We start from the raw sequence: 24,730 nt of genomic DNA, 5'->3' as shown, positions 1-24,730 counted from the left end.
ACAGTGCTTCCCAAACAGTTAATAAGTGACTGGAGGAAGAACATGGATTAGTAACTGCAAGTGCTTGTGAAAGATGTTAACTCCACATATGCATGGATGAGTTATGAGAAAAAAATTATCTGGCACCGACTGGCAATAAATATAACCACCACCACCCCCCAAAAAATACAAGAGTAAGAAAAATGTTCAGGACAGCTTACAGCATTAGTGAAAATGAAGAAAATTTAAAGGACAGCCAGGTCATTCTCAAGAAAGGAAAATATAGTATATAGTCAGCAGAGGAAAACACACCACCACACAGAGTCCACGCAGATTGAAAGAAAAGTATCTTTCAAAGGTAAAGAGCTATATAATACCATGATAGGAATACTCTTCAGAAAAACACAGTTGGATTGTTGCCCCATTTCCAAACTAGTTATATACTAGGAATACAGGTAGTCCTCAACTTAGGACCACAATTGAGCCCAAAATTTAGGTTGCTAAGTGAGAAATTTGTTAAGTGAGCTTTGCCATTTTAAGACTTTTCCTGCCACATTTGTCAAGTGAATCACTGCAGTTGTTAAGTTAGTAACACAATAGTTAAGTGAATGTGGCTTGCCCATTGACTTTGCTTGTCAGAAGGTCGGCCAAGGGGATCACATGACCCGACGACACTACAAAGATCATAAATGTAAGTCAGTTGTCAACCATTCAAATGTAAATCAGGTAACCATGGGGATGCTGCAATGAAAAACGGTCATAAATCACTTTTTTCAGTGCCTTTGTAACTTTGAACGGTCACTAAGCAAACTATTGTAAGTCGAGGACTACCTGTATACTAAACTATCTATTTGGAAACAATATAACTGTATGCACTGTTCAGTGCACAGTGTAAAAATTCTCCATTTCAATATAAGCATTTGACTGGTAATCACAATAGACTGATCATAATTTCTAGTCAATATGAACAAGGGTGTCCATACATTTTAAGTTTTTCTTAAAAATATAATAAACAGAGGCATGATTATTATTTACTCTTTAGCTACCTAAACAGTGAGTGCTTTACTGATGAGTATCTCCACGCAACTTTCTTTTTCCCCCGACTATCACATTAAAAACCAAATACCCAATTAATTGTAAAACATACTTGTTTTGGGGCATCTGCGGAGGTGGTGTGAACTTCAGTACCTCGGAGTCCATTAGACTCAAATACCACTGTGGGAACAAGGGGGCTTGTTAACAGATGAACATTCAAGCTTCGTTAGTGTGTGTACATTATTTGACTCCATTACAGATTAATCACATGGAGGGGAGGATGGGAAGAAGCAAAGACACCAACTCTTTGCCTATAGCTGGAAAATACCAATTTACCGTAACACTTACTGTAAGAGAGTCTGCTAATGGGAACCTAAGGGCACTGCCTTTTTTAATTCAGACTTCACTGCTGAAGAAAGCAATCACTGACAACATTAATTATCAGTGTGTACATAAAGGGACCCGCTTCTTGAATTACTTACCATTTGGCCTCTGTCATTTTGCAGCAAAATGTCTTATGCATGCATCACTCACTCTTCTTCAAAGAAAATGAGAGGAAAAAAACAGATCTAGTCTCATCTCCTCATATGAGGTTATGAAGATGTACAGACAGGCTATTAGATTTAACTTGCAAGGTTCCCCAGTTCTAAATATGAAATTTATCCTGGACCATTCTAAGGGGTGGGATGAGGAGTAAGGTTTTTGAAGAAACAATTACAAATCCCAGACTTATTGGAGTCCACAGCAAGGAGAAAGAAAGCTTTCTGTTCAGTTCAAAAAAAAGGGGGGGTTGATTTCAATTTATGCCAGCGGCAACAGATTTCATTAGCATATTCATTCCAGAGTATTCTGCTTTCTAATTAAAAGGTTTTTTTAAAAAAAAGAAAAAAAACCCAGAAAACTCTGCAAATCATCTTAATCAACAATGCAACGTTTTGCAAGAGAGGCGAGGAGGGTTCAGGTACTTGAAATGGAACATGAAATGCTAATCAAATCTGAAATGGTGTAAAATGGTGAAGCTTTAAAGAAACAAAAAAAAATCAAAACCATAGATTGGTGACCAGGAAATTAATACGTAATTGTTGTTAGGGGCGTCCCTTCATCCCACCAGAAGACACGTAAGGAAATATACCTGTGTGAGACCTCATGTGGGTCCTGAGGTGGCTTGGCTGTGTGAAGCCCTTCCCACACTCTACGCAGAGATAGTCTCCTTGGCGCGTTTGTGTCCTAAGCATCCCTGTGGGGGAGAGAAAAGGGGAGGGGGGCATGGGAGGGAAAAGAGAGGAGAAAGGGAAGTTGAGAAGAAAACAATATGCCAGAGGAAAACATCATTAGTATGTCTAATGTGTCATTATGTGAGATTACCTTCAGGCCCTGGATAACAACTGTCAGCCTTCATCTAGGCACCGGCTGACAGGCCAGGCACACACACAGGACTGCAAGAATGCATAAATTACATTGAATTAAAAAATGTTCCCTGTGATGTGCCCGCACCAGGAGTGGCATGTCAGGTGTGCACTTTTCATAGCAGCTGGATCCACTTTTCAGCATCATCCCGCTTTGTCAAGCAGTACATTTGGCAAATCAAAGTGACTCCAGTGTGGTGGAGACAAGTCATATGGATAATAGGAAGTGAGTAGAACCAGAGCTTGACTGCCCCTCAGCCTACAGACCCCACCCCCCACCCCTGGGGCAGGCTTGGAGAGAAGTGCAAAATGAGTGAAGCCATCATAAATGGATCAGACCTTTAGCCCTACCTTTCCTGCCTACTGGTACAATTCTGACCCCAGATCTGCGAGGCCCAAAGAGAAGACATCTGTGAATCAAACTGTCATTATGGACATTTTGAGACCACAAGGCAGCATCCTTTGCCAGCCTTTTGTAAAAGGATTTTCTAGGCAGTTAGCATATATAGAAAATGACTCGAATCTCTTCTTTTTCCCCCCAAAGGTCAGTTTACAGTATCTGACTTAAAGGGCGGGTCTGTGTCTTTTTACTGTGATCAAAAAGGACACATTTGACTTTTATTGGGTTATTTATTTTTTCAAGACGTTTCATATAATCTTTGCTAAAGGGATGGAAAGGTCTTTTTTGGTATTAATATTCCGTCTTAAAACACACATATATGCGCACGCACGCCGTGTGCACACACACATACACACAGAGAGAGAGAGAGAGAGAGAGAGAGAGAGAGAGAGAGAGAGAGAGAGAGAGAGAGAGAGAGAGATGGTCACAATGAGATTTCTAGAATACTTGGTGCAGGAAAAGAGAAAATTAAGGATAGAAATAAAATGTATGCTTTGTACGGCTTTTAAGTTAACATACAAATCAATTCCAACTACATTAATATCTAGCTTTGTATAATGCAACTGAAAATACTTCCCCTGGGAAAAACTGTCCTTTAGAAAAACAATCCAGAAACATTTATAGTAAGCACGCAAGCATACACATGCAAACAGCGAGGCCACATTATTTATTTACATTTGTTTGTTTGTTTTTTATTGGATTTATATGGCCACCCACTCGCTCTCAGTGACTCTGGGCAGCTTAAAAACAATATATACATATAATATATATGAGAATGCTGCCTTAGTGTTAAGTGCTGAAGATGATGAAGTATTTAATTTTATCTATCCTACTCTGTTCTAATTGACTAGAAACATTTGTAGCCATGATCTGAACTTGGTTTGTAAATCTTGCTATGTGTTCATTGTGGTTTGTTATTGTATCTGAAATTGCTATTCTGAATTAATGTATGTTTCAGAGATCTACTCCAGTTTCCCAATCTCGGTCTTAACTTCCAAATGTGAGGCATGAGCAATGAGAAAATAAAATCAGTCTTGTGTTAGGGTGCTAATCCATGCCCTTGCTTCTTTCCTTCCTTTCTCCCGATCATTTTCCTGGTGATAAGCCCTCTTCTTTCAGCCTGTTCACCTTCCTCCAGAACAAATGGATGGAAGAATGGATGGGAGGCGATTCTAGATAACCTTTACCAAAATCCACTTGTAGAGAAGCAGTAAAATGATTTCATGCAAAGAATTTTGTGAGGTGCATGTAATTCTGTTTTGTTTTTTTTTACTGGTAATGACATCCCATGATTAAGATAAAGTAGCAAGACAGTGTTTTTACAGAAAAGAACAAAACTAAGAATACTTTTAACCCCTTCCTTTTTGACTAAGGTGGAATGCATTGCATGCTGCATCAGTATTTCAAACTATATCAATCGGTTTTCAGAGATGAGTTTCTATTGCAGCAGACATCAAATACAGCTTGTGCAATTACAAGAAACACTTTAGAGAAATGTTTGGAAGTGTCCCTGCTTTATTTCATCCAATCAAACTAGGCACATTTTTCAGCTAATACTGGAAAAAAAACCTCTGATATATACATTTTAGGTGTCTGGTTTTCTTCGCTGTTGACTAAATGTATATAATCGTTGCTAATTGCAATAAATTCACATTTGCCATTTCAATCTATGGCCTTTTGATTGTTATGACTAAATCACTTAGTAATGATGGTTCTTAGCCTAGATAGAAAATTCTCAGTACACTGGGAATTATTCCAGTTCCACTGTACTTGGTTCCTAAGCCACACTAACATTTTTTTTCCACTGCTTATCTCCATAAAAAAATCCATGTAAACTGTCATTAAGATGTAGAACAGGCCATCATACAAATTTAGGGATTTTGTTCATATCAATGCAAAACCTTATGTGTAGTGGGCAACTAATAAGCCAAATCTGCCAAAAATAGTTTTTTGCACAAGAACCAGTTATACCAATTTCTGTTATGTTGTGGCAAGTTTTGTCATCTACTTACTTCTTAAATTAACTGATGAAATGCAATTGTACATGATAGATATTTTAATGACTATTTTTCCATGAAAAAGACAGTAGCAGGTGGAAAGCTTGAGAACAATCTCTTCTAAAGGAAAGCAATAACATTAACAGATATGTGCAGAGGAAATAATCCAAGGAAATATTTATTCATTAATTCTTTATGTTAAAGTAATTAAACAAATATATGTAGGAAAAAATGCAAAGGGAAGTTTAAAATCAAGTTGATAACAACGATCCCACATAGGAATCTCCTCGCCAATATGATCCAGAAATGTGTTTAGAATGTTGTACTGCTGACTCCAAAAATAAAGGTAGGAAAATGCTTTAAAATATGATTTTCAGCTCTGCTCTGGAAATCTCTCAAGTTCTTTGGAAGATTTTCAGTGTTTATCAGCAAGAAATTCAATAATGACTAAATGAAATACAGCTTGATCATTATAAATAGCCATTCGGTAGATGTACGTCAGCAAAACTAGTTGTCTTCTATAACCTGAAAATTAGGGTATATATTCAAGACTGGAACCACATCTGGAACCAGAGTGGATAAGCTGATGTCGAAAGAGCCATCGTAAGGCAGTTGCTCAGAAACCATGGCTGGAGATTTTATAATGATACTGTGTATGATTAGCACTAAACTATGAGATCAGTGTTAGGTATGATTAATTCACATGAGGTAATTGGGGACGGCAGATAATAGCCACTGAATATGTCCCATATTTGGCATTCTATTAGTTACGTTTCTTGACAAAATGGCTTTTATCACATGTATAAAGTTTGTATTGATTTGCAAAAGAAGTATCTCCCATTATATCAGTGGCAGCAAACTTTCGTTTAATTCAATAATGGAAAAAATGCTGTTGCTTATGTGTGTGTGAGAGAAATGTGCAGTCATTCAGCCTATTGACTGCTGGTTTATGCATTATGTAAAAAAAACCCTTCACTGATGATGCATTTGAACAGTGTATGATAAATGATAAAAATTCTGATAATAGGCAAGATCAATGATAGAAGAGAAACAATATTAATGTTTTAAAAATGTCTTTACACAGAACTTGTTATACAGATCACAATACCTTCATCAGTGACGGGTGCAGGTGTGTATAAATATTATTCACTTTTATTTACATAAATTTCAGATGCTCATCAGAGTAATTCCTGTGAAACTAGAAAGGATAATTGCCATGCTGCCTGTGTCACATTTAATACTATGATAGCTGTAAATAACACTCATAGTAAAATAGAAAAATAACCCCTGAAGAATCTGAAAGGCTGGGCTTGGTCTTGTGGGGGTGCTGTTTTCTTAACAACATTCTTAAGAAAGCAGAAAGCATTTGAACGCCCAACACAATACAAATGCTAATAACCTGCACTGATAGTCTGGTGGTACTTGTAACTATTTCTCCAAGGGATTGGAAAATTGCTGTGTTACTAGAAGGAAACAAAATTGTGCACTTATCTCCTGAGAACAGAGGGACAATTTAAAATGTAAAAGCCAAAGTTCCAAACCTGCCCCAATTCTACTGCATGCTAAAGCATTCATAAGGGAATGCTCTACAGGGAGCAATAAAGTTCTATTGCAAAGAAGTACACTGAATATTTTAAATTAAAGATGAATAAGACTCCTAAGTGTATGTTCATATGTATATGGAAAGAAGAAAAGTGGAGGAGAAGAGGAAACAAATGCCATTGAATAAGACAATCTGCAAATAAAAAGTTAAAGTAACTCTAAGGTCTACAAAGTCTGACCAATTTGAGTGAAGGTTGAATGAAGACATAATTAGTGAAGTTTTCCAGGCATTAAATGAGATTTTTGATAAAGCAAAATAGTGGCTACTGTTACACGAGCAGATCTGCGCTGGCCATGGATTCAGTGCAGATCAGAAAAGGAAATGAAAAGTGAAGTAACACAAAGACAAATTTTTGAATTCCTAGGTTTATTACTAGGATTGACAAAGCCAATGTGTTTGCAGAAAGCACTCACTGCCCAACGAGTGTGCATTGAGAATTTGACAATACCGTACAACTGTGCTGTAGAAAATATTCAGTTGTTTTGTGATTATGTTCTACTTTTAAAACAGAATATGAAGTTACTATGCTACTTTAGTTTAACAATTATGCTCTTACCCTAGTCTATACATGTATGAATCAATGCATTTTCCTTACTTTGCATTCTTGTAAATTCTTGCTTTTTTCTGTTTCAGCATCCACAATTTTTCTTCTAGATCAATGGCACATGTGTATCTCTGCATGGTATTTGGGACATGACTAATTTAGAAACAAAACCTGAGTCTTTGGCTTAAATTGCTTACCTAGTTCCTTAGCAAACTTATTTCATGCTAAGAAATTACAGGTAGTCTTCGACTTACAATCACAATTGAGTCCAAAAGTTCTGTTGCTAAGTGAGACAATTGTTAAATGAATTTTGTCCCATTTTACGACCTTTTTTGCCAGAGTTGTTAAGTGAATCACTGCAGTTGTTAAATTAGTTAAGTGGATCTGGCTTCCCCATTGACTTGGTTAGAAGGTCGAAAAAGTTGTTCACTTTATGACACTGCAAATGTCATAAATATCTGAATTTTGATCATATGACCATGGGGATGCTACAATGGTTGTAAGTATGAAAAACTGTCGGCAGTCACTTTTTTCAGTGCCACTGTAACTTTGAATGGTCACTAAATGAACTGTTGTAAGTCGAGGACTACCTATATAGTGTGTCCCGTTAATGAGAGCTGTCCTAACTTGTATAATGGCATTGCTATCAGCATCTGAGAGTTTGTTATGGTTGCAGCACATGGCATTATGGCTAAAATAATCTGGGAAGACTTGAAATCAAGGCGTTCTACTGCCTTAATGTGGGAACTGGCTAACATGTGATTGCTTCCTACTTACCCACAATTAATGTCAGAAAAAAAATCATCTTCAGAAAAATGTTATTGATCCTGGCATTAGTTATTCCAGAAATGGAACAATGTTGACGTGGGAAGAACCAAAGAACAGATTTATCACAATGCAAGTGGATTTTACTTCACCACATAAAAGGCACTGCCAAATAGTAGTCACCGATAAGTAAATCTGTCACAGTGGCTTCTCACTGTTATTATTTGTCAATCTGATTTTCTCTTTTTTTTCTTTTATCTTATTCCTGTCTTGAATCAATTTTTTTTTGTATTTACCTTGGTCATTTTCCAAATAAACTTGTTTTTTGTTTCCAGGTTTGCTTAATGTTCAGATTCTGAACACATTTTTGTCTATTAGGGTGCATGTTTATGCATTATTTTCCTAAATCTTTGTATACAGGCTTTGTACATGCCATGTTTTCCTATGGGGAAGAGCCGAAAAACTGAATTTTGAAAAACTAAGTTTTAGTTCATAAGTTTTAGTTCAAAAATGCAAAATTAAAAAACTAATTTTTCACCTATGTAGTAGAAGCCCCATTATAAGAAGGGGCCCTTATAATGTTTTCAATATGTAAGATAAATGAATATACATTTTCACTGCAACTTTTTAGGCAGGTTCCACTAGATAGAACAGACCAAGAAATCCATTCCACAGGAAGACTAGCTACTTGTATTGAGATTGGCTGTAAGAACAAAATCCTGCAAGTCTGATTGTGTTGTTTCTCCACTAGTTTATCATTCAATGGATTAGGGACATGTTTGTCCAAGCTGTTTTGAACATTAGCTTGTTTCTCGGGTCTTAAAAATGTTTCAACCATTTTGCCTAGGTCAGACATGTCAAACATGCGATGTCATGTGACGTCATGCAACGTATCGGAGCTTTTTTGCCATTGCCGGCAATGGGGTGGGCGTGGTTTCCCGGTGATGCATCCGGCCCAGAGGCCGGCAGTTTGACACCTCTGGCCTAGGTAATAATTCAAGTTCAACTTCCTTACTCTCAGCAACTTATTAGATACTGCCCTACAGCTCTTTACAGATAATTGCTAACAGTTTTACAGTATCCTTTACAAATCAAATGTCTATGCCATATTTTAAGGATATTTTCTTACCAACAGCTGCCCTGGATAAAACTGATCAAATACTTATCTCTTTGTTCTACATCTTGGCAAACATACTGTAATTTCCTTTTGTTCAATGGACGTCGTATACAACTACTGTATAAATCTTCAAGGTATGTGCACATTTGCAAGGAATTTTCCCAAAATGGGTCTTATTCTTTCTAGCTGGTTAATATTTAAATCTGTGTTAATTTAGCTCATGAGGAAATGAGCTATATTTATCTAGGAGACTAAGCAACAAAAATATTTACACTGGGCAAACAAGAAAAAAAAGTAAATTTTAATAAATCACTTAGGGAAGACAAGTCATTGATGTTAAATGCTGCATTCTTTTATCTTGTGGTTAAATCAATTTATCTTAAATTCTGAGAATGCTATATTTAGCCTTGTATTTAGTCAAGATTTCCAGCTAAGCCTAGATTCAAAATCTTCTCCAGAATTTCGATCTTCTTTGCTTTCTCCTGCTGCTGTCATGGGAGCCCACCAGATATTGCTAATCCTAGGTTTTGGCTATGAAATTCTGGTAACCTGACAGTGGAAATACAGCTCTGCATATGCTCAGGAGCACTCTTTCATTATTGCTATCATATCATACACATGAAGGCTCAGCATATTTAATAAATAGACATTAATAAATTGCTATTTTAAATATTAAAGTGATAGTTGCTATTATGCCTGAAAATATTTCTCTGTATAACTTTTTTTGCTTGCTTTAAAAGATCTACCTTGCAGTTCATAACCATTTGAAATAAAGACTAATAATGGTGCAGGGTTGGTAGGACTGAGATATGCAGAGTCAAATATCCTTCAAATCAATCTGAAATTATCAAATTCCCAAGACTTGTGCTCAAGTTTATCACACAGAAAGGGGCCTTTGCAAATTAGACATTACTGTTCTGATTTTAGCAGCTAAACTAGAGACTGAAAATCCAATGAACACCAAACCTAGCCAAAATTATTTTGTCCTAATACTGAATTTTTTTATTAGTTCCTTTCTATCTTCAATGTTTTATTATGTTTCATCTCCAAAGCACAGATCTATCAGTGAATTCTGAAAATCCCTTGCACTCTAAACTTTCAATAAAGCTGCAATTTTCTTGAAATAATCATTTCTCACACAAATTCCCCTATTTTAGATTGGATACAAATCTCTAATATTGTAACTTCTGTTTGAGCATTTCATGTAGAGGGAATTCTCCCAAGCTTCTTCAAGCATCCCCCCCTCTTTTTTTAAAAAAACAGGGGGGGTGGACTGAATCCAGCACTTAATTGCAGATAGAATTTTAGCACTGAGACCTTACAGATCTTTTATCAGAAGGAAATGCCATTAAGTTCAATAGCAGTGTTATTCCCAGGTAAGCCACCTAAATGATCAGATGCAGGACAGGACAGTTAAATAGGAGATATAACCTTATCAAACACAGACAGAAACCACACAAGAGTTTTGTGGAATTCCTTATGTTAGGAGGGAAAAAAAATTAAGAATTTAAAAATATGCTGGAAAGACAGTTCTTAGGATTCTTACCAGCACGGTCCATTACAGGGCTATTGGCACCCCAGGTTTGGTAGAAAGTAGCCAGATCCTTTGGAATGGAGGTCTTTAAGATGTTTACAATATCCAAACATTTCTCATGCCCCTCAGGGGATGGCTCCTGTTTGGTGGAATGTACAGGTGGAGGGGGTCCTGCTGCAACAGGCTGAGGTTGCATCAAAGGACTTGCTCTGGATCCTCCAGTACAATTGATCAATGCTCTCATTTCACTTTCCCTCTTGGTTGTACGTTCTTGCTGAGGCATTGATGGAGGTTCTTGAGTAGCGCATGGCTCAGTTTTACACAGAGGGTGGTACTGAGATGGAGATAAAAATTTGGCCTTCCCTGTATCTGGAGTACAATGCTTGATTAAAGGCGCAGATCCAGCATTTACTTGAGGGACTACATACTTTTCTGTTTCTCTGCTACTGGAGGGCTGTGGACTAGGTTTAGATATCACTGTATGGGAAGGCGTTGAATTTCTGCTAAAGTTTCCCGTTTGCATCAATTTGGCGTTCACATCAAATTTTGATTTTAACTGGGGCTGTTGGGCTACTGTACTGTATTGTTCGTGAGTGTGATTAAGTTTGGGTGGTCTATATCCATCAATAGCTGATGGTTGCAGACCACAGCCCCCAGGGGCTGGTACATCTTTTGCCATAGCCCCAGGCTTAGGAGATACAGCAATATCAGAATAATTATTTTTGGATCCTGACAACCCACTCGGCACCTGAGTACGTGTAAATCTGGCTATAGGCAAAGGTTGGCATTCTTTCCCACCAAGTACAGGAGGTGGTCCAGTGCGCCCACTTCTTGCCATAAAAACAGAATTATGTTTTATGCTCTTGAATCCATTTTGAAGAACCCAAGCAGGAGCCATAGAATTACAACTAACTTTGTGCCAAATTCTTTTGTGCATCCACAGGACTTCTGGATAGTAAGTTTTATGACTGCAGTAAGGACATCGGTGGACAATCAGAGCAGCCTGCAAGGTTGAGGTAAAACTTGTGTGGCATGAATCAGCCCTAGTTGATTTCTCACTTAGATCTAATGGAGTCTTTTCAGACATCTCTGTATCTTTATTGAGCACAGAATGTTCATTCATCTCTACAAGGCTCTCTTTAGTGAGCTTCTGCTGAATTTCCAATGGACTTTGCAAATTCAGTCTCACATCGGCAGTCTTACTGGAACAAGGGAAATCACAACTTTGCTGAAATGCTGACGCCTTTGAATCAGGGTAAATTTTGCAATCCACATATTTTGGAAACGGTTCTTTGATCTTGTCCTGTGGTGTAGTTGCCACCTTTAGCACTTCTGGTTTAGATTCCACAGCATTTTTTTCTCTATTGTTTCTTGCCTGATTGAGCTGTATGGCTGTCCCAGATGCATCTTCTCCAGAAAAACTGCAGAGATATGGTTTTTTACCTGTAGAGTACACATACAAATATTAATATGAAGGTATGTTTAAAAAGACACCTGTTAAGGAAAATTAAAAACAAGGACAAAATAATGATCTGGATGAGGAAAAAAGCATGGAGCCTAGCATTCAAGACACAAGTATTATAACTCCCATGTACATGAAATCTTATACTATAAACAGTATTGTTTTATTCTCATGAAACTGTGTACTTTAAAAGAAAGGAATTAATTTGCACAGGATACTGTGTTCATGATACTGAAAACTGGAATCGAAAACAGTTTATGATAATGCTATAAGATTACAATCAGGAAGTCTATGTTTTATGCCTACTGGTTTATCAAAAAAAACCTTTCCCCTAAAGTTTAAAGAGATAAACTAATTAACAATCAGGAAAAGCAACTTTCAGATATTAAAGACCAGCTACTACAATTACGGTACATTTATGACAATTTGGAGGGCAAGTGGGATGGGAAGGGGTCACATGACTGCTTAAAGTAATTATAGCTATTTTCAGTCAAGGCTATACAATTTTCATTCATATTCTACTCCTATTCCAGAAATTCCAGCAAAATGTACTGATAAAGTTAAAGTTCAAACCTACATGACCACATATTCAAGACAATTCAATCAAGATGGGAAAGATGGGAAACCAGCCAAAGACACACATACAAACCAATCCTAAACCTGCAATAGAACTTCTGATTCTTGCTCCATTGTTCTTGTTTCACACAAAAAAAAACAAAACCCAGGCACACTCGTCAGATGTCATTACTGAAATCATGCTATTTTTTTCAACTGGCTACTACATGACAACTCTACTTCACTACAAAACTGAGGCATGCTATGATGTAACATTTGGGAACAGTTCTGCAAATGAAATATACAGAATTTCAAAGATTGAAATAAAAATTGTGCAAAACAGATAAAAGAATAGCAAAACAACTTTGTTCAACATATTCTTAATTCAAAGGATTAAGATCACTCTGCATTTTCCTTTACAAGCTCTTCATTTCAAAATTAATCAGTATGGTGAAGTAATTAAGATTGTAGATTAGGAATGAGAAGAGCTGGGTTCGGGCCCATCCTCAGCCTTCCAAATTCCCTAGATGAGTTAACTAATAATAATTAATAATAAACATCCTTAAATTACAATTTTCTAACTTGTATTCTGAAACAAATTCAAATTAACAGGATCAGAATTAATCATTCATTTCAATATTCATACACAGGTAGTCCTCAAGTTCATTTAGTGACTGTTCAAAGTTATAAGAGCACTGAAAACAGTGACCGTTTTTCACATTTACAACCATTGCAGCATCCCCATGGTCACATGATCAAACTTCAGATGCTTGGCAACTGACTCATATTTATGACGGTTGCAGCGTCCCAGCGTCATGTGATCACCTTTTACAACCTTCTTACAAGCAAAGTCAATGGGGAAGCCAGATTCACTTAACAACCCTATTATTAACTTAATAACTGTGCTGAGTCGGTTACAAACTGTGTCAAGAAAAGTCATAAAATGAAACATAAGTCACTTAAATTTCTCACTTAGCAGCAGAAATTTTGGGCTCAGTTGTGGTCATAAGTTGAGCACTATCTGGTATTATATTTACACATTTTCTAGTAATCATTTATCAAATCCGTTTAAATATTTCTTCTGGCTTGTGAACTCTTGTGAACACTAAAGCATATTCTAAACACTGGTTATCTACATCTGTATCTCTATCTAAATGTAAACATATATCTCATCTCTATGCATGCAGAGACAAGAGACAGAGTGAGTTACATTTTAAAGTATTTCTTATAAGAAGGAATATAGAATTAAGAATGCTTTAGATCACTGTATCAAACATCTGACATTACAGAACATCTGTGTTCATTTTAGTCTCTCCCAGAACATACACTGTGTTTGCTCATGCTAACTCTTTACAGTGGGGTTAATATGCATGGTTTACTTTAAAAGTTTCACTGCTCATTTGCTGATAAAGTCCAGGATTACTAGTAAGTAGTTGTCTTCCATCTATACAGAAGTGCTGAGAACTCCTGAAGACTGGTAGAAACAGAGCATAAGTAGTCTTTTTTGCATCTGCATTTTCTCTCAGCATAAGCAAGTGTTTTCGAAAATCAAACACATCACTGTTGCTTAGTACAATTTTTGTACCATAGGCACAGTTCCAACCCTGCCAAATGTGATCTGTTTAAGCCTGAACGTTCAACAAAAACAATGTCTCAGCTTCATTTAATTTGACCTCAGCTCCTGTTCAGGGAAAAGGCATTAAGCCTTTTGTTTAATTCTGAGTAATTAGCTTAAAAATAACCCATAGATTTGCTGTCTAACAGGGTTGAATACTTATTCTGTTAACATCATTTTCTTTTCAAATTCTCCAAGGGACAAGGTCCTTTGTGTTTAAAGGTTTTTTTTAAACCTTCCTGTTTTACAAGTTAAGACTTCCTGAAAGCACATGCCCAAGATTACTAGCTGTATCTGCATTTTAAAAGGAAAAAAAAAGTTATGTAGAACTGTGAAATTAGAGACTGCACATCTGTGTTATTTTCAAAGCAGATCTGTCACAACTCAATATAACACCAGCCAGAAGAACGAGGTGGCTTTTCTATGACATTTCATCTGATGGAGCTTGTTTACATAGAGGCTAAGCAAGGATAAAATTAATCTTATCAGAAGAGGCAAATTAGGCTTAGAAATCATGACCTGTCCAAAAATCTTCTGGTATGCTTCCTGGGTGAAGAAACATTTCAATGGAGGGGTTTACATTCCCAGAATTATTTCAGATAGTTTCTAGCTACCAATAAAAATGCACTGTTCTGTATTAGATCATCTTTTTCTTTTCTACAGTAACAAAAACAATCCTTTTGATTGTTAAGAGGTGTTTTTTAAAATCCCATTTATATCCTGCCCTTCTCCGAAGACTCAGGGCGGCTTACAATTTAAAGCACAAATCAATGTGCTTAGCAATAGCCTTCATTCTATGTATATGCCTGCTTATTAGGGCTTTCCCCCCCCAAGCAGCATTATTACAAAGTCAGCTTAATTGCCCCCAACAATCTGGGTCCTCATTTTACCTACCTCGGAAGGATGGAAGGCTGAGTCAACCTTGAGCCTGGTGGGATGCGAACCTGCACTAATTGCAGGCAGCTGGTGTTACTTAAGGAGGCATTAGCCCACTGCTCCACCAAGGCTCTTTTATCCCACTTTATTATTTTTATAAATAACTCAAAGCAGCAAGCTTATCTAATACTTCTTCCTTCTATTTTCTCCATTACAATAATCCTATGAGGTGAATTGGGCTGAAAAAGAGGGACTGGCCCAAAGTTACCCACTGGCTTTCGTGCCTTAAGATGGAACTATAATACACATTCTCCTGGTTTCTAACCCCATGTCTTTGAATTGAATTGAATTTATTAAATTTATACCACTAGACCAAATATGGACTGATGAGACTGCTAGGACTTTTCCTAAAAATTTCATGCATCAGATAGGTAACTTAGTGAATGAGCAGCAAATGGGAGTCTATGTTTATTCGATATGAGCTAGCAGTTCTGCACTGATATCTTGAAGTATCCTTGAATATTATCTAGTATCAGGGAGTTGTGTGTATGTTTGTTTGTGTATGCACACAGCAAGTAATGACAAACAAAAATCTACCATACTCAGGATATCAAAGGTGCACTGTACACCATCCTCCCAGGAAATGCATGTCTCAACCAAAACACATGTATTTTGAAAGTTTGGGGCCATATACCTCCTTACTGTAAGTGTTAATATTTGGACATGAAGTAGAGAAAAAAAATATCAGTAACAGTTATAATTTAATTGTCAATTTTAATAGATATTTTCCCCCAAAATCTGTATTAGAAAAGCCAATGGTGCCTTCTGAGCTATCTACTGGCAGGAAGACATGGAAATAGTTCTTCCCAGTTGCCACAAGGAAAAATAATAATAATTTGAAAAATATAGAAATATAGATTATTGAATTGGAGACTGCAAATATAGAAAACTAAAAAAATCTTGTAAAACAAGAGACTTTATTCAATAAAGTGCTTAAATGAAAATTTGACTATTTAATTTCAAAACTACACAAAGTTCAGTGTTCCTATATTTTATTTTTTATTTCTCCAGATGACTCCCCAGGTCCCAAACAATAGTTCTCCTGCTTCCAATGTGTAATATTAAATAAGGAAATTTAATAAATCCAGAATTTCTGCCTAAAGCTGAGTGTCTTCAGTAAGCAAGTTTTTTTTAGTTCTTGCTGTTTGTTTCTTTTTGTTTAAGTGTTTAATTATTTCTAGGTATATTTTATTTAAGACTTTTTAGTTTTTATATTTTTCTTAAACAAAAAACTAACAAATGTAAAGAGAAATCACACTTTTATATAATTTTAAACAGAATATTTCAAAGAGATTTGTTATTAGAATAGGACAGGACTGAATTACCGTACATTTTTAAGGTTACCCATTCTCCTTCTCTCAAACTACATCCACTTTCTGTTCTAAACATTAAATGAATTACTTCTTTTAGGATAATTACCGAACAGTTAGTTATCAAGATCTTACAATACTATTATACTAATGTCCTCCTTCTTACATTAAACAATTAAAATAGAGGCATTCACACTTGATCCATCGAGTTATAGAAAAAAAGGATCTAAATGTCCCTCATCAAGCTACTACACTGAGGTGAATTTTTCATACATGAAATCCTTAACTAAATACTATTTGATGCATATATTTGCTATACTGTCATTTTTTTGTCTAAGCAAGATGATTAATGTCTAGCAACACCATTAACCCAGCCCATGTTGGCTCTGGGGGATGGGAATGAGAAGACTACAAGGCTGGACTATAACATGCTACAGAAAACTGACAGATACTTATCTAAAAGAAAAGCATTATGGAATTTATTCAGTAAATTCTAGCTCAATATTGCACATTAATGCAGAGTGGCAAAGGCTTTCTACCCCACGAAGGGAACTATTCTCTCTATATCGTTTTTCCAATTTAATGGGACTTTGATAGTAGTGAAGCTGAAATTAAAATCTTGTTATTATTGTAGACGTAGTCCTCGACTTACAACAGTTCCCTTCGTGACTGTTCAGTTACAACGGCACTGAAAAAAATGACTTATGACCATTTTTTACACTTATGACTGTTGCAGCATTCCTATGCTCACATGATTCATATTTGGATGCTTGACAACTGACTCACATTTATGACAGTTGCAGTGTCTCGGAGTCACGTGATCACCTTTTGCAAACTTGTGACAAGCAAAGTCGATGGGGAAGCCAGATTCACTTAACAATTGTGTTACTAATTTAACAACTGCAGTGATTCGCTTAACTAATGTGGCAAAAAAGTTGAAATTTATTAAAACTCACTTAATACATTTCTCATTTAGCAACATAAATTTTTGGGCTCAATTGTCGGCCATAGTCGAGGACTACCTGTAAAAGGGAGATTAAGAGGAAGGATGAATTTCAGGGATGTAAATGGACTAAATGAATAAATAAAACATACATTAATTGTATATCAGGTTTCATCATGCTGAAATTGCTGCTTTTTAACACTACAATCCCTGTATGTTTACTCAGTCACAAATCCCACTAAACTCACTGGGACTAATTCCCAAATAAATATAGCAACAGCTCTGGAGAGGACTAGCAGACTTTTGTACTGGGAGTAAATGCAATGAATTTGGGTCTTATTGTTAACCTGGGGTAATATTCTCTTCCCTTCCCTGTTAATATGAACTAAAAAAAAGGGAGATGAATTATATCCAACTGTGTCCATCTGTTGACAGAAAAGCATCTGTCAGCAAAACAGACCCCCTCTTAAACCTCCTCCTGCACTTTTGAAGGCACTAAACAATGTCGTGGGAAACATGCGAAGAGGAGTCAGTCATTGCATGTGAGTGAAAATTAACTCACACAATATAAGAAGTAAAGGAGGAGATCTCAGGAAAGGAAAAGTTTATATGAGAAAAGAAGCAATACAAATATACTGGGGAGAAATCAAATGCATTGTCTGTAGTCCCACAGTTCATGCTGTAATAAAAAAACAGTATAATCCTTCCGGCAGGGATCTCAAAATCATAGCCTGGGGGCCACAACCCAGTAAAAAAAACTAAATACTGAACCTATGGCTAATGAAAAACATTATGACTTAAGTGACCGAAGTGAAATGGCAATGTTTTGAAGTTCCCTTACAATACAGTTCTTTTTATTTAATAAAGTTACACTTAATCACACATGACGCTTTTCATTTGGCTACAGACTTCCATATTAATGCATGAAAAGCTTTCAGTTCTGTGGCTCATGAGCTAACAAATTATTCGTAAAGTAGCATTGTGACAATTTGAGATCCCTTGCCACAATAGCTCTGATATGTATTTAATCTAAGTAAGACAGAAATTATTTAAGAACACAGTCCATATAAAAAACACTGTGGAGAAATTCTGCTTGAAAAACTGGTTTCTAAATGGTTTCTTTTCATGTTCTTTCATATATTGGTTGCAGGATGTTAAAAAAGGCAGAGACAACACTAGTAACCTGACAAAGAGCTTCATCCTGTAGCCATGTTTGTTGTCATACTTCTGACGTCCTAGTGATTTACACATTCCAGCTCTGGCCAAGAATTGATACCAGAAACAATACTAAGCAAAAACCTCACAAACCTTCTTCTGTTCTTGCACCAAAATGGACAAATGATTTGTCCATTTAACCTGTTGTAGTTATTTGCACAAGTTGAATAAATGCCATGTAAATTGCCTGATTTTTTCTTTCCAGAATCCTATTTTTTTTTATTCAAGGATGGAGGAAAACAAAAATAACTAAGTATAACATTAAAAGGGGGGAGGGGAGATCACTTTGAAAATGTACTTCATACTTCAGTGACAATCTTGCTTAAATCACCAAAGACATTAGCCATTTACTAACAACAAAGTCTCCTTCAACAACAAAACAGTAATAAAGGAATTCACTTCTGGATGCAGTGGCTCCCAAACATTTCAGACTCATTATTATACTTTTAAATGGGATCTACATTTTAAAGCTTACAAGAGGAAATACTTATTTGTTGCTCAATTCATCGAAAATTACAGAGACCATCTTACAGATGTGAACAAAACAAGTTTTTTTAAGAAAAAGAAAACAATTCTGGCAGCCAGGGATTGGATCTCTTTAAAAACAAAACAACTCGGTCAAAGAATGTAAATCATTGGAAGAATCAATAAATCTACTGGAAGGAGCAGAGTGACCTACCAAACAATTTCAAAATATGATGGCACATTTATTTTAAAAACAGTGTGATCTCTGATACGACACCAAGGGAAATGAGAGAATGTTTATTTCACAAAACAGCCAACTAAAAATTCTTACAGTGACAATAATATTTTATATTTTAGTACCATGCATAATAGGGAGCAAATGTTACCAAACTCATGTGTTTGTGTGTGTGTGTATGTGCGTGTGTTACTAACAGATGTATTAGAAAAGAACAATCTAAATCTAACTCCATATCCCTGTTGAAATGTTTAATATTAAGCTATCTACACATAGCATTTATTTATATGAAGCACATTTGTTTTAATAACATGCAAGGCCAAGAGTGTTGTTAATATTGCAGAGACATTATAGTATTTAATTACTTACATTTTTTTTCCTAAGGATTTTAAGTAGAAACAGTGTGGGAAACTTGTTATGCACAATGAAAATGCTGAAAGATACTGCCACAGCCTGGCTCGGTATGGAAGTTATTTTCCTTGATATATTGAGTGGGGGCATCTGTATCTAACCTATTTGCTAATATATGAGGAGGAAAATCACTGCAACCAATTTATGTTTTTCATCTCACACTACAAATAATAAAAAGCCTTAAATTCTATTTCATATAACACTCTTATGCAGCCTAACCATTTACATACAGAACTTTGTACTCTATTCCAATGAATGAGAGCTCTCCAGAGATGTAGAAGTATTTCCAAGTTCTAGACCAGGGCTTTTCAACCAGTGGTACGGGTACCACCTGGCAGGTGGTACGCAACCATCCTAGAAAAGTGGTAACGGGGGAGGGGAATGAGCTGAACCACTGGCAGCACCGCACAAGCCTGAGCGAGAGACGGCTGGAGCTGCAGGGCTGTCAGGGCTCAGCGTAAGCTCCAGGATCGGCGCCAGGCTCCAGCTGGAGCTCAGCGCTGATTCTGGTGCTTCTGCTGAGCCCAAAAGAAGCGCCGATCAGCTGGAATGTTGCAGCATCTCCAGGGTCTTGTGATTTACATTCAGATGCTTGGCAACTGATTCATATTTATGACGGTCACAGTGTCCCAGGGTCATATGAAGTGACCAAAACCTGCTGCAACCACCCAGCAGACGGGGGGAATAAAAACCAAACAACCCCCCCACCCCACCCCTGCTGCCAATCCTCAACAGAAATGCTCACAACAATGAAAACCTGAGACAGGAGGAAGAGTACTGCCGGGCGGGCAGGCAGGTGTCTTGCTCAGCTGTGGCTTGGGGGGCACTTTTTTCAGTGCCATTGTAACTTCGAACAGTCATTAAGCAAACTGTTGTAAGTCGAGGACTACCTGTACTTCATCACTTTTTTACTTTTTTCCCCCTTTTTTGTTCTAGTTCAGGGCTTTTCAACCTTTTCACCCATTGTACCACTTTTAGGATATGGCAACATCTGAGTACCACCAGTCGCCCAGCAAGGTACTCCAAAAACATGACCCACTCCAAAAAAAATGAAAAAAAAAAAAAGATACAGGTAGTCCTCGACTTACAACAATTCGCTTAGTGACTGTTCGAAGTTACGACGGCACTGAAAAAAGTGACATATGACCATTTTTCACACTTATGACTGTTGCAGCATCCCCAGGGTCATGTGATTTACATTCGGATGCTTGGCAACTGATTCATACTTATGATGGTCACAGTGTCATGTGATCATCTTTTGCAACTTTTTGACAAGGGAGGTCAATGGCTGCGGGGGGAGCTCATCACTCAGGTTGCAGAGTGCCTGTGAGGGGGAAATCTCGTGGAGGGGGGTGGGACTGGGGTGGGTGCCCTCCCTCTCTCCCATTGTCCCTTCCTTCCTTCCTTCCTTCCTTCCTTCCTTCCTTCCTTCCTTCCTTCCTTCCTTCCTTCCTTCCTTCCTTTCTTCCCTCCTTCTTTGTCCCTTCCTCCTTCCCTCCCTCCCTTCCTCCCTCAGGTTGCAGGGTGCTTGGGGGGGGGAATCCGTGGGTCTCTGGTGGAGGGGGGTGAGACTGGGGTGGGTGCACTCCTTCCCTCCCTCTCTCCCATTGTCCCTTCCTTCCTTCCTTTCTTCCCTCCCTTTTTGTCCCTTCCTTTTGCAAGCAGGGACGCAGTGGCTCAGTGGGTTAGGACGCTAAGCTTGTCGATCAGGAGGTCGGCAGTTTGGCGGGTCGAATCCCGAGTGCCGCAGAGCAGAGTGAGCACCTGTTACTCGTCCCAGCTTCTGCCAACCTAGCAATTCGAAAGCACGTAAAAATGCAAGTAGAAAAATAGGGACCACTACGGTGGGAAGGTAACAGCGTTCCATGCGCCTTTGGCATCTAGTCATGCCGGCCACATGACCACGGAGACGTCCTCGGACAAGTGCTGGCTCTTTGGCTTTGAAACGGAGATGAGCACTGGCCCCTAGAGTCGGAAACGACTAGTACGCACGTGCGGGGGAACCTTTACCTTTGCAAGCAGGAAATCTTGCACAGAACTTGCAGCCAGGGATTTCTCTCTCTCTCTCTCTCTCTCTCTCTCTCTCTCTCTCTCTCTCTCTCTCTCTCTCTCTCTCTCTCTCTCTCTCTCTCTCTCACACACACACACACACACACACACACACACTATCTCTCTCTCATTCTTTCCTTGGCTTGCTCAGCATCTGGCATTCCTCATTTCTTCCTCCCTTTCCTTCCCTCTTTGTCCCTTCCTTTTGCAAGCAGGAAATCTTGCACAGGAATTGCAGCAGGGGATCTATCTCTCTGTCATACACACACACACAGAGAGAGAGAGGAGAGAGGAGAGAGAGAGAGGGAGAGGGAGAGGGAGAGAGAGAGAGAGAGAGAGAGAGAGAGAGAGAGAGAGAGAGAGAGAGAGAGAGAGAGAGAGAGAGAGAGAGAGAGAGAGGAAAGAGAGAGAGAGAGAGAGAGAGAGAGAGAGAGAGAGAGAGTTCTCACTTTCCCCTTTGCAAAACGGACTTTAATTGAGCTCTGCTTTGACTTCGGGCGCCTTGGGAATCCTCTCTCCTCACCCCAAAAAGCACAGGAATTGCAGCTGGGGATCTCTCTCTCTCTCATACACACACACACACACACACACACACACACCACTTTCCCTGGCTTGCCCCGCATCTGGGATTTCCTCATTACTTCCTCCCTCCCTTTCTTTCTTTCCTTCCCTCTTTGTCCCTTCTTATCTCTCGCCGGGACCTCTCTCTGGACTGGAGCCTGTTGGTGGAGGTCGGGGCCTATCATCCCGAGTCTCCAGCTGATCGGCTGCCCTGGATGCGGCCTCCCGGGCGCACAGTGTTGCAGAGAGTTCCCGGCAGGTTGGCGCAATGCTGTGCACCCAGGAGGCCGCACCCAGGGCAGCCGATCAGCTGGAGACTCGGTATGGCCGGCCCCGACCTCCGCCAACGGGCTCCAGTGTTTTGAAAACATTGCATTTTTAGTTTTTTTAAAAAATTTCTAAGTGCTTGTTGGTTACTCCAGTGGCCAAAAATAATTTGACCAATTTTGCAGACAATACCATCTCGACTCGAAGGAAGTCCCAAAGCAGCCCAACCACTCCAACCCACCGAAACAGCAAGGGGGTGTCACTGCTCGCTCCCCTCCCCCGCAGATGCAGGTTCATCTGTTGCGCTTTTGGCATGGACTGCTACAGATTTCAAGCAAACTTTCCCAGCCCCGCGTGGAGATAGACCCAACAGGAAATTCTGAAGGCAAAACGGGTGCTCGCTCCCCACCCCCACCCCATCGGAGCGCTTTCCTCTTCCCTCGTATTTATTTCAGGAAATTAAGCTGCATCCCGGGGGAAGAAAGGCATTGACAGCAGCCACAGGGTGTTTGGCGGGTGCCGAAGCCGAAATGAGAACAGTTTTCCTTGTTGTCTGTCCTCTCCCATTAGTTCTCCCGCCCCAGCTACTTACGATTAGTGGCAGGGAGAAGGTGGTGAAAAGGGCAGTCCTGAGTGCCAGCAGGACCAACTGGCCCAGCTCCTTGTGCGCCCGGAGGGAGTCTGGAAGGCGCGGCTGCGCCCTGTGGGTCAATCAGGTGGGTCCTGCGCAAGGGCTGCTGGCGTGCCATCCGATGCCCACACAGTACTGCACATTGCTGCCGAAGCCCAGGAACGGCAGGGCACGGAAGAGCGCGCAGAGGACGACCACCGTGCATGGGGATTTCTCCCCCCCAACTCTTTCCTTGGCTTGCCTCGCATCCGCAAAGTTGGTCAAATTATTTTTGGCTACTGAAGGCAGAGTAACCAACAAGCACGTAGAAATAAAAAAACAAATGCTTCTCTAGTAGTAAAAATGCAGCATTTTCACCCAAACACTGAAGCCCGTCAGCGGAGGTTGGGGCTGGACGTACGGGGCCGTGAGAGGTATTGCAAGCTCGTGGGGGGGGAAAGAGGGAAAAAAGATGGAAGAGGCCACAACAGAGAGAGAGAGAGAGAGAGAGAGAGAGAGAGAGAAAAGGGGGAAAAGAAGGAGGCCTACCTGCTGAGGGAGTAGATGGCTCTGTCCCCTTGCTTCTGAAATAAGAAGAGTGGGGGAAGGATGACATGGATCCTGCACGAGAAGAGTTAAAGCTGGTTGCTGCACAATGAGTCCCTGGGGAGGGCGGGGCCTCACTCTGCGCCTACGCTCTTCGCATGCCCTCAGTAGGGTTCCTGCAGGGCAGGTTGCCGCCAAGCAGCTTGTTTTCCAGCAGCAAGTGCTGGGAAGGAGCGGAGGGAGGGAGGCGGGGGGGAGGAAGGCGACGCTGCGTACCACCAACCATGTGCTCGCGTACCACAAGTGGTACGTGTACCACCGGTTGAAAAGCCCTGTTCTAGATGGCCAGAAATAGTTACTGAGCCAACTCTCCCTAAATCAGGGGTGTCAAACTGCCGGCCCGCAGGCCGGAGCGTCACGGAGAAACCGCACCCATCCCATTGCCGGCAATGGGAAAAAGTTCCGATACGTCACACGATGGCACGTGACATCGCGAGTTTGAGATGTCTGCCCTAAATCAATCCTCCATCAATCAATCAGCAAGTAAGCAAGCAAGATTTATTGCAGAGGCATAGTTATTGTCATGGAGGTTGTCCTGATAATCTGAGCAAAAGAGAAAAGAAAAGAAAAATATCTGGTTATAATAAAGAACAAAGCATCCTTCTTTAATACCAATCCCATGTCTATTTCTAACACAAAATTACTATCTTTGTGTAGTAACAACACCAGACTGTGTTGTCACTTGAACAACAGTATGTAGGAGGCTTATTTACTTAGAAGAATATGGGTGCACAGCACACTATAATACATAATTTGCAATGCAGCAATACACATCCATGTGGCTTTTCCTTAAATAAAGTGTCAGTGAACCATAAAAATGATTAACCAATTTAAACAAACTAAATATAAAGAAATCTGCAGAAGTTATGAGAACTCATTTTAACAAGGCTCTAAGCATTGTGAAACGTATTGCTCATATTTCACTTGAGTCAATTACCATGCGCCAAAGTGCCTTATAAAAACAGCTTTTACTGGTCTCCAATCAATGCAAAGATTATTCAGGGTTTTTCTCCTGCTTTGTTTCTTCCCATGGGGTAAAAATTCTAAATTTTCCTAGAAAACTGCCCCATTTCTTTTATCATTCACAATGGTCCTCCTTTCCTGAAATGT

The 24,730-nt window shown here is 39.1% G+C and overlaps 1 protein-coding gene across 1 annotated transcript in view; it reads right to left on the bottom strand.

The window, feature by feature from the left end:
• Window positions 1–24,730, bottom strand: part of ZNF516 (zinc finger protein 516) — a 117,569-nt gene that overhangs the window by 11,619 nt on the left and 81,220 nt on the right. The window contains exons 3-5 of the mRNA XM_081325125.1: window positions 10,393–11,823; window positions 2,147–2,251; window positions 1,127–1,194 (exon numbers count right to left, since the gene is read on the bottom strand). Coding sequence (XP_081181251.1) covers window positions 1,127–1,194; window positions 2,147–2,251; window positions 10,393–11,823 — 1,604 coding nt within the window. The remainder of the gene's footprint in view (window positions 1–1,126; window positions 1,195–2,146; window positions 2,252–10,392; window positions 11,824–24,730) is intronic.

Source organism: Vipera berus, assembly GCF_964194415.1.
Source record: "Vipera berus genome assembly, chromosome: 3".
NCBI lineage: Eukaryota > Metazoa > Chordata > Lepidosauria > Squamata > Viperidae > Vipera > Vipera berus.
This window is presented reverse-complemented; position numbering and strand designations above follow the sequence as displayed.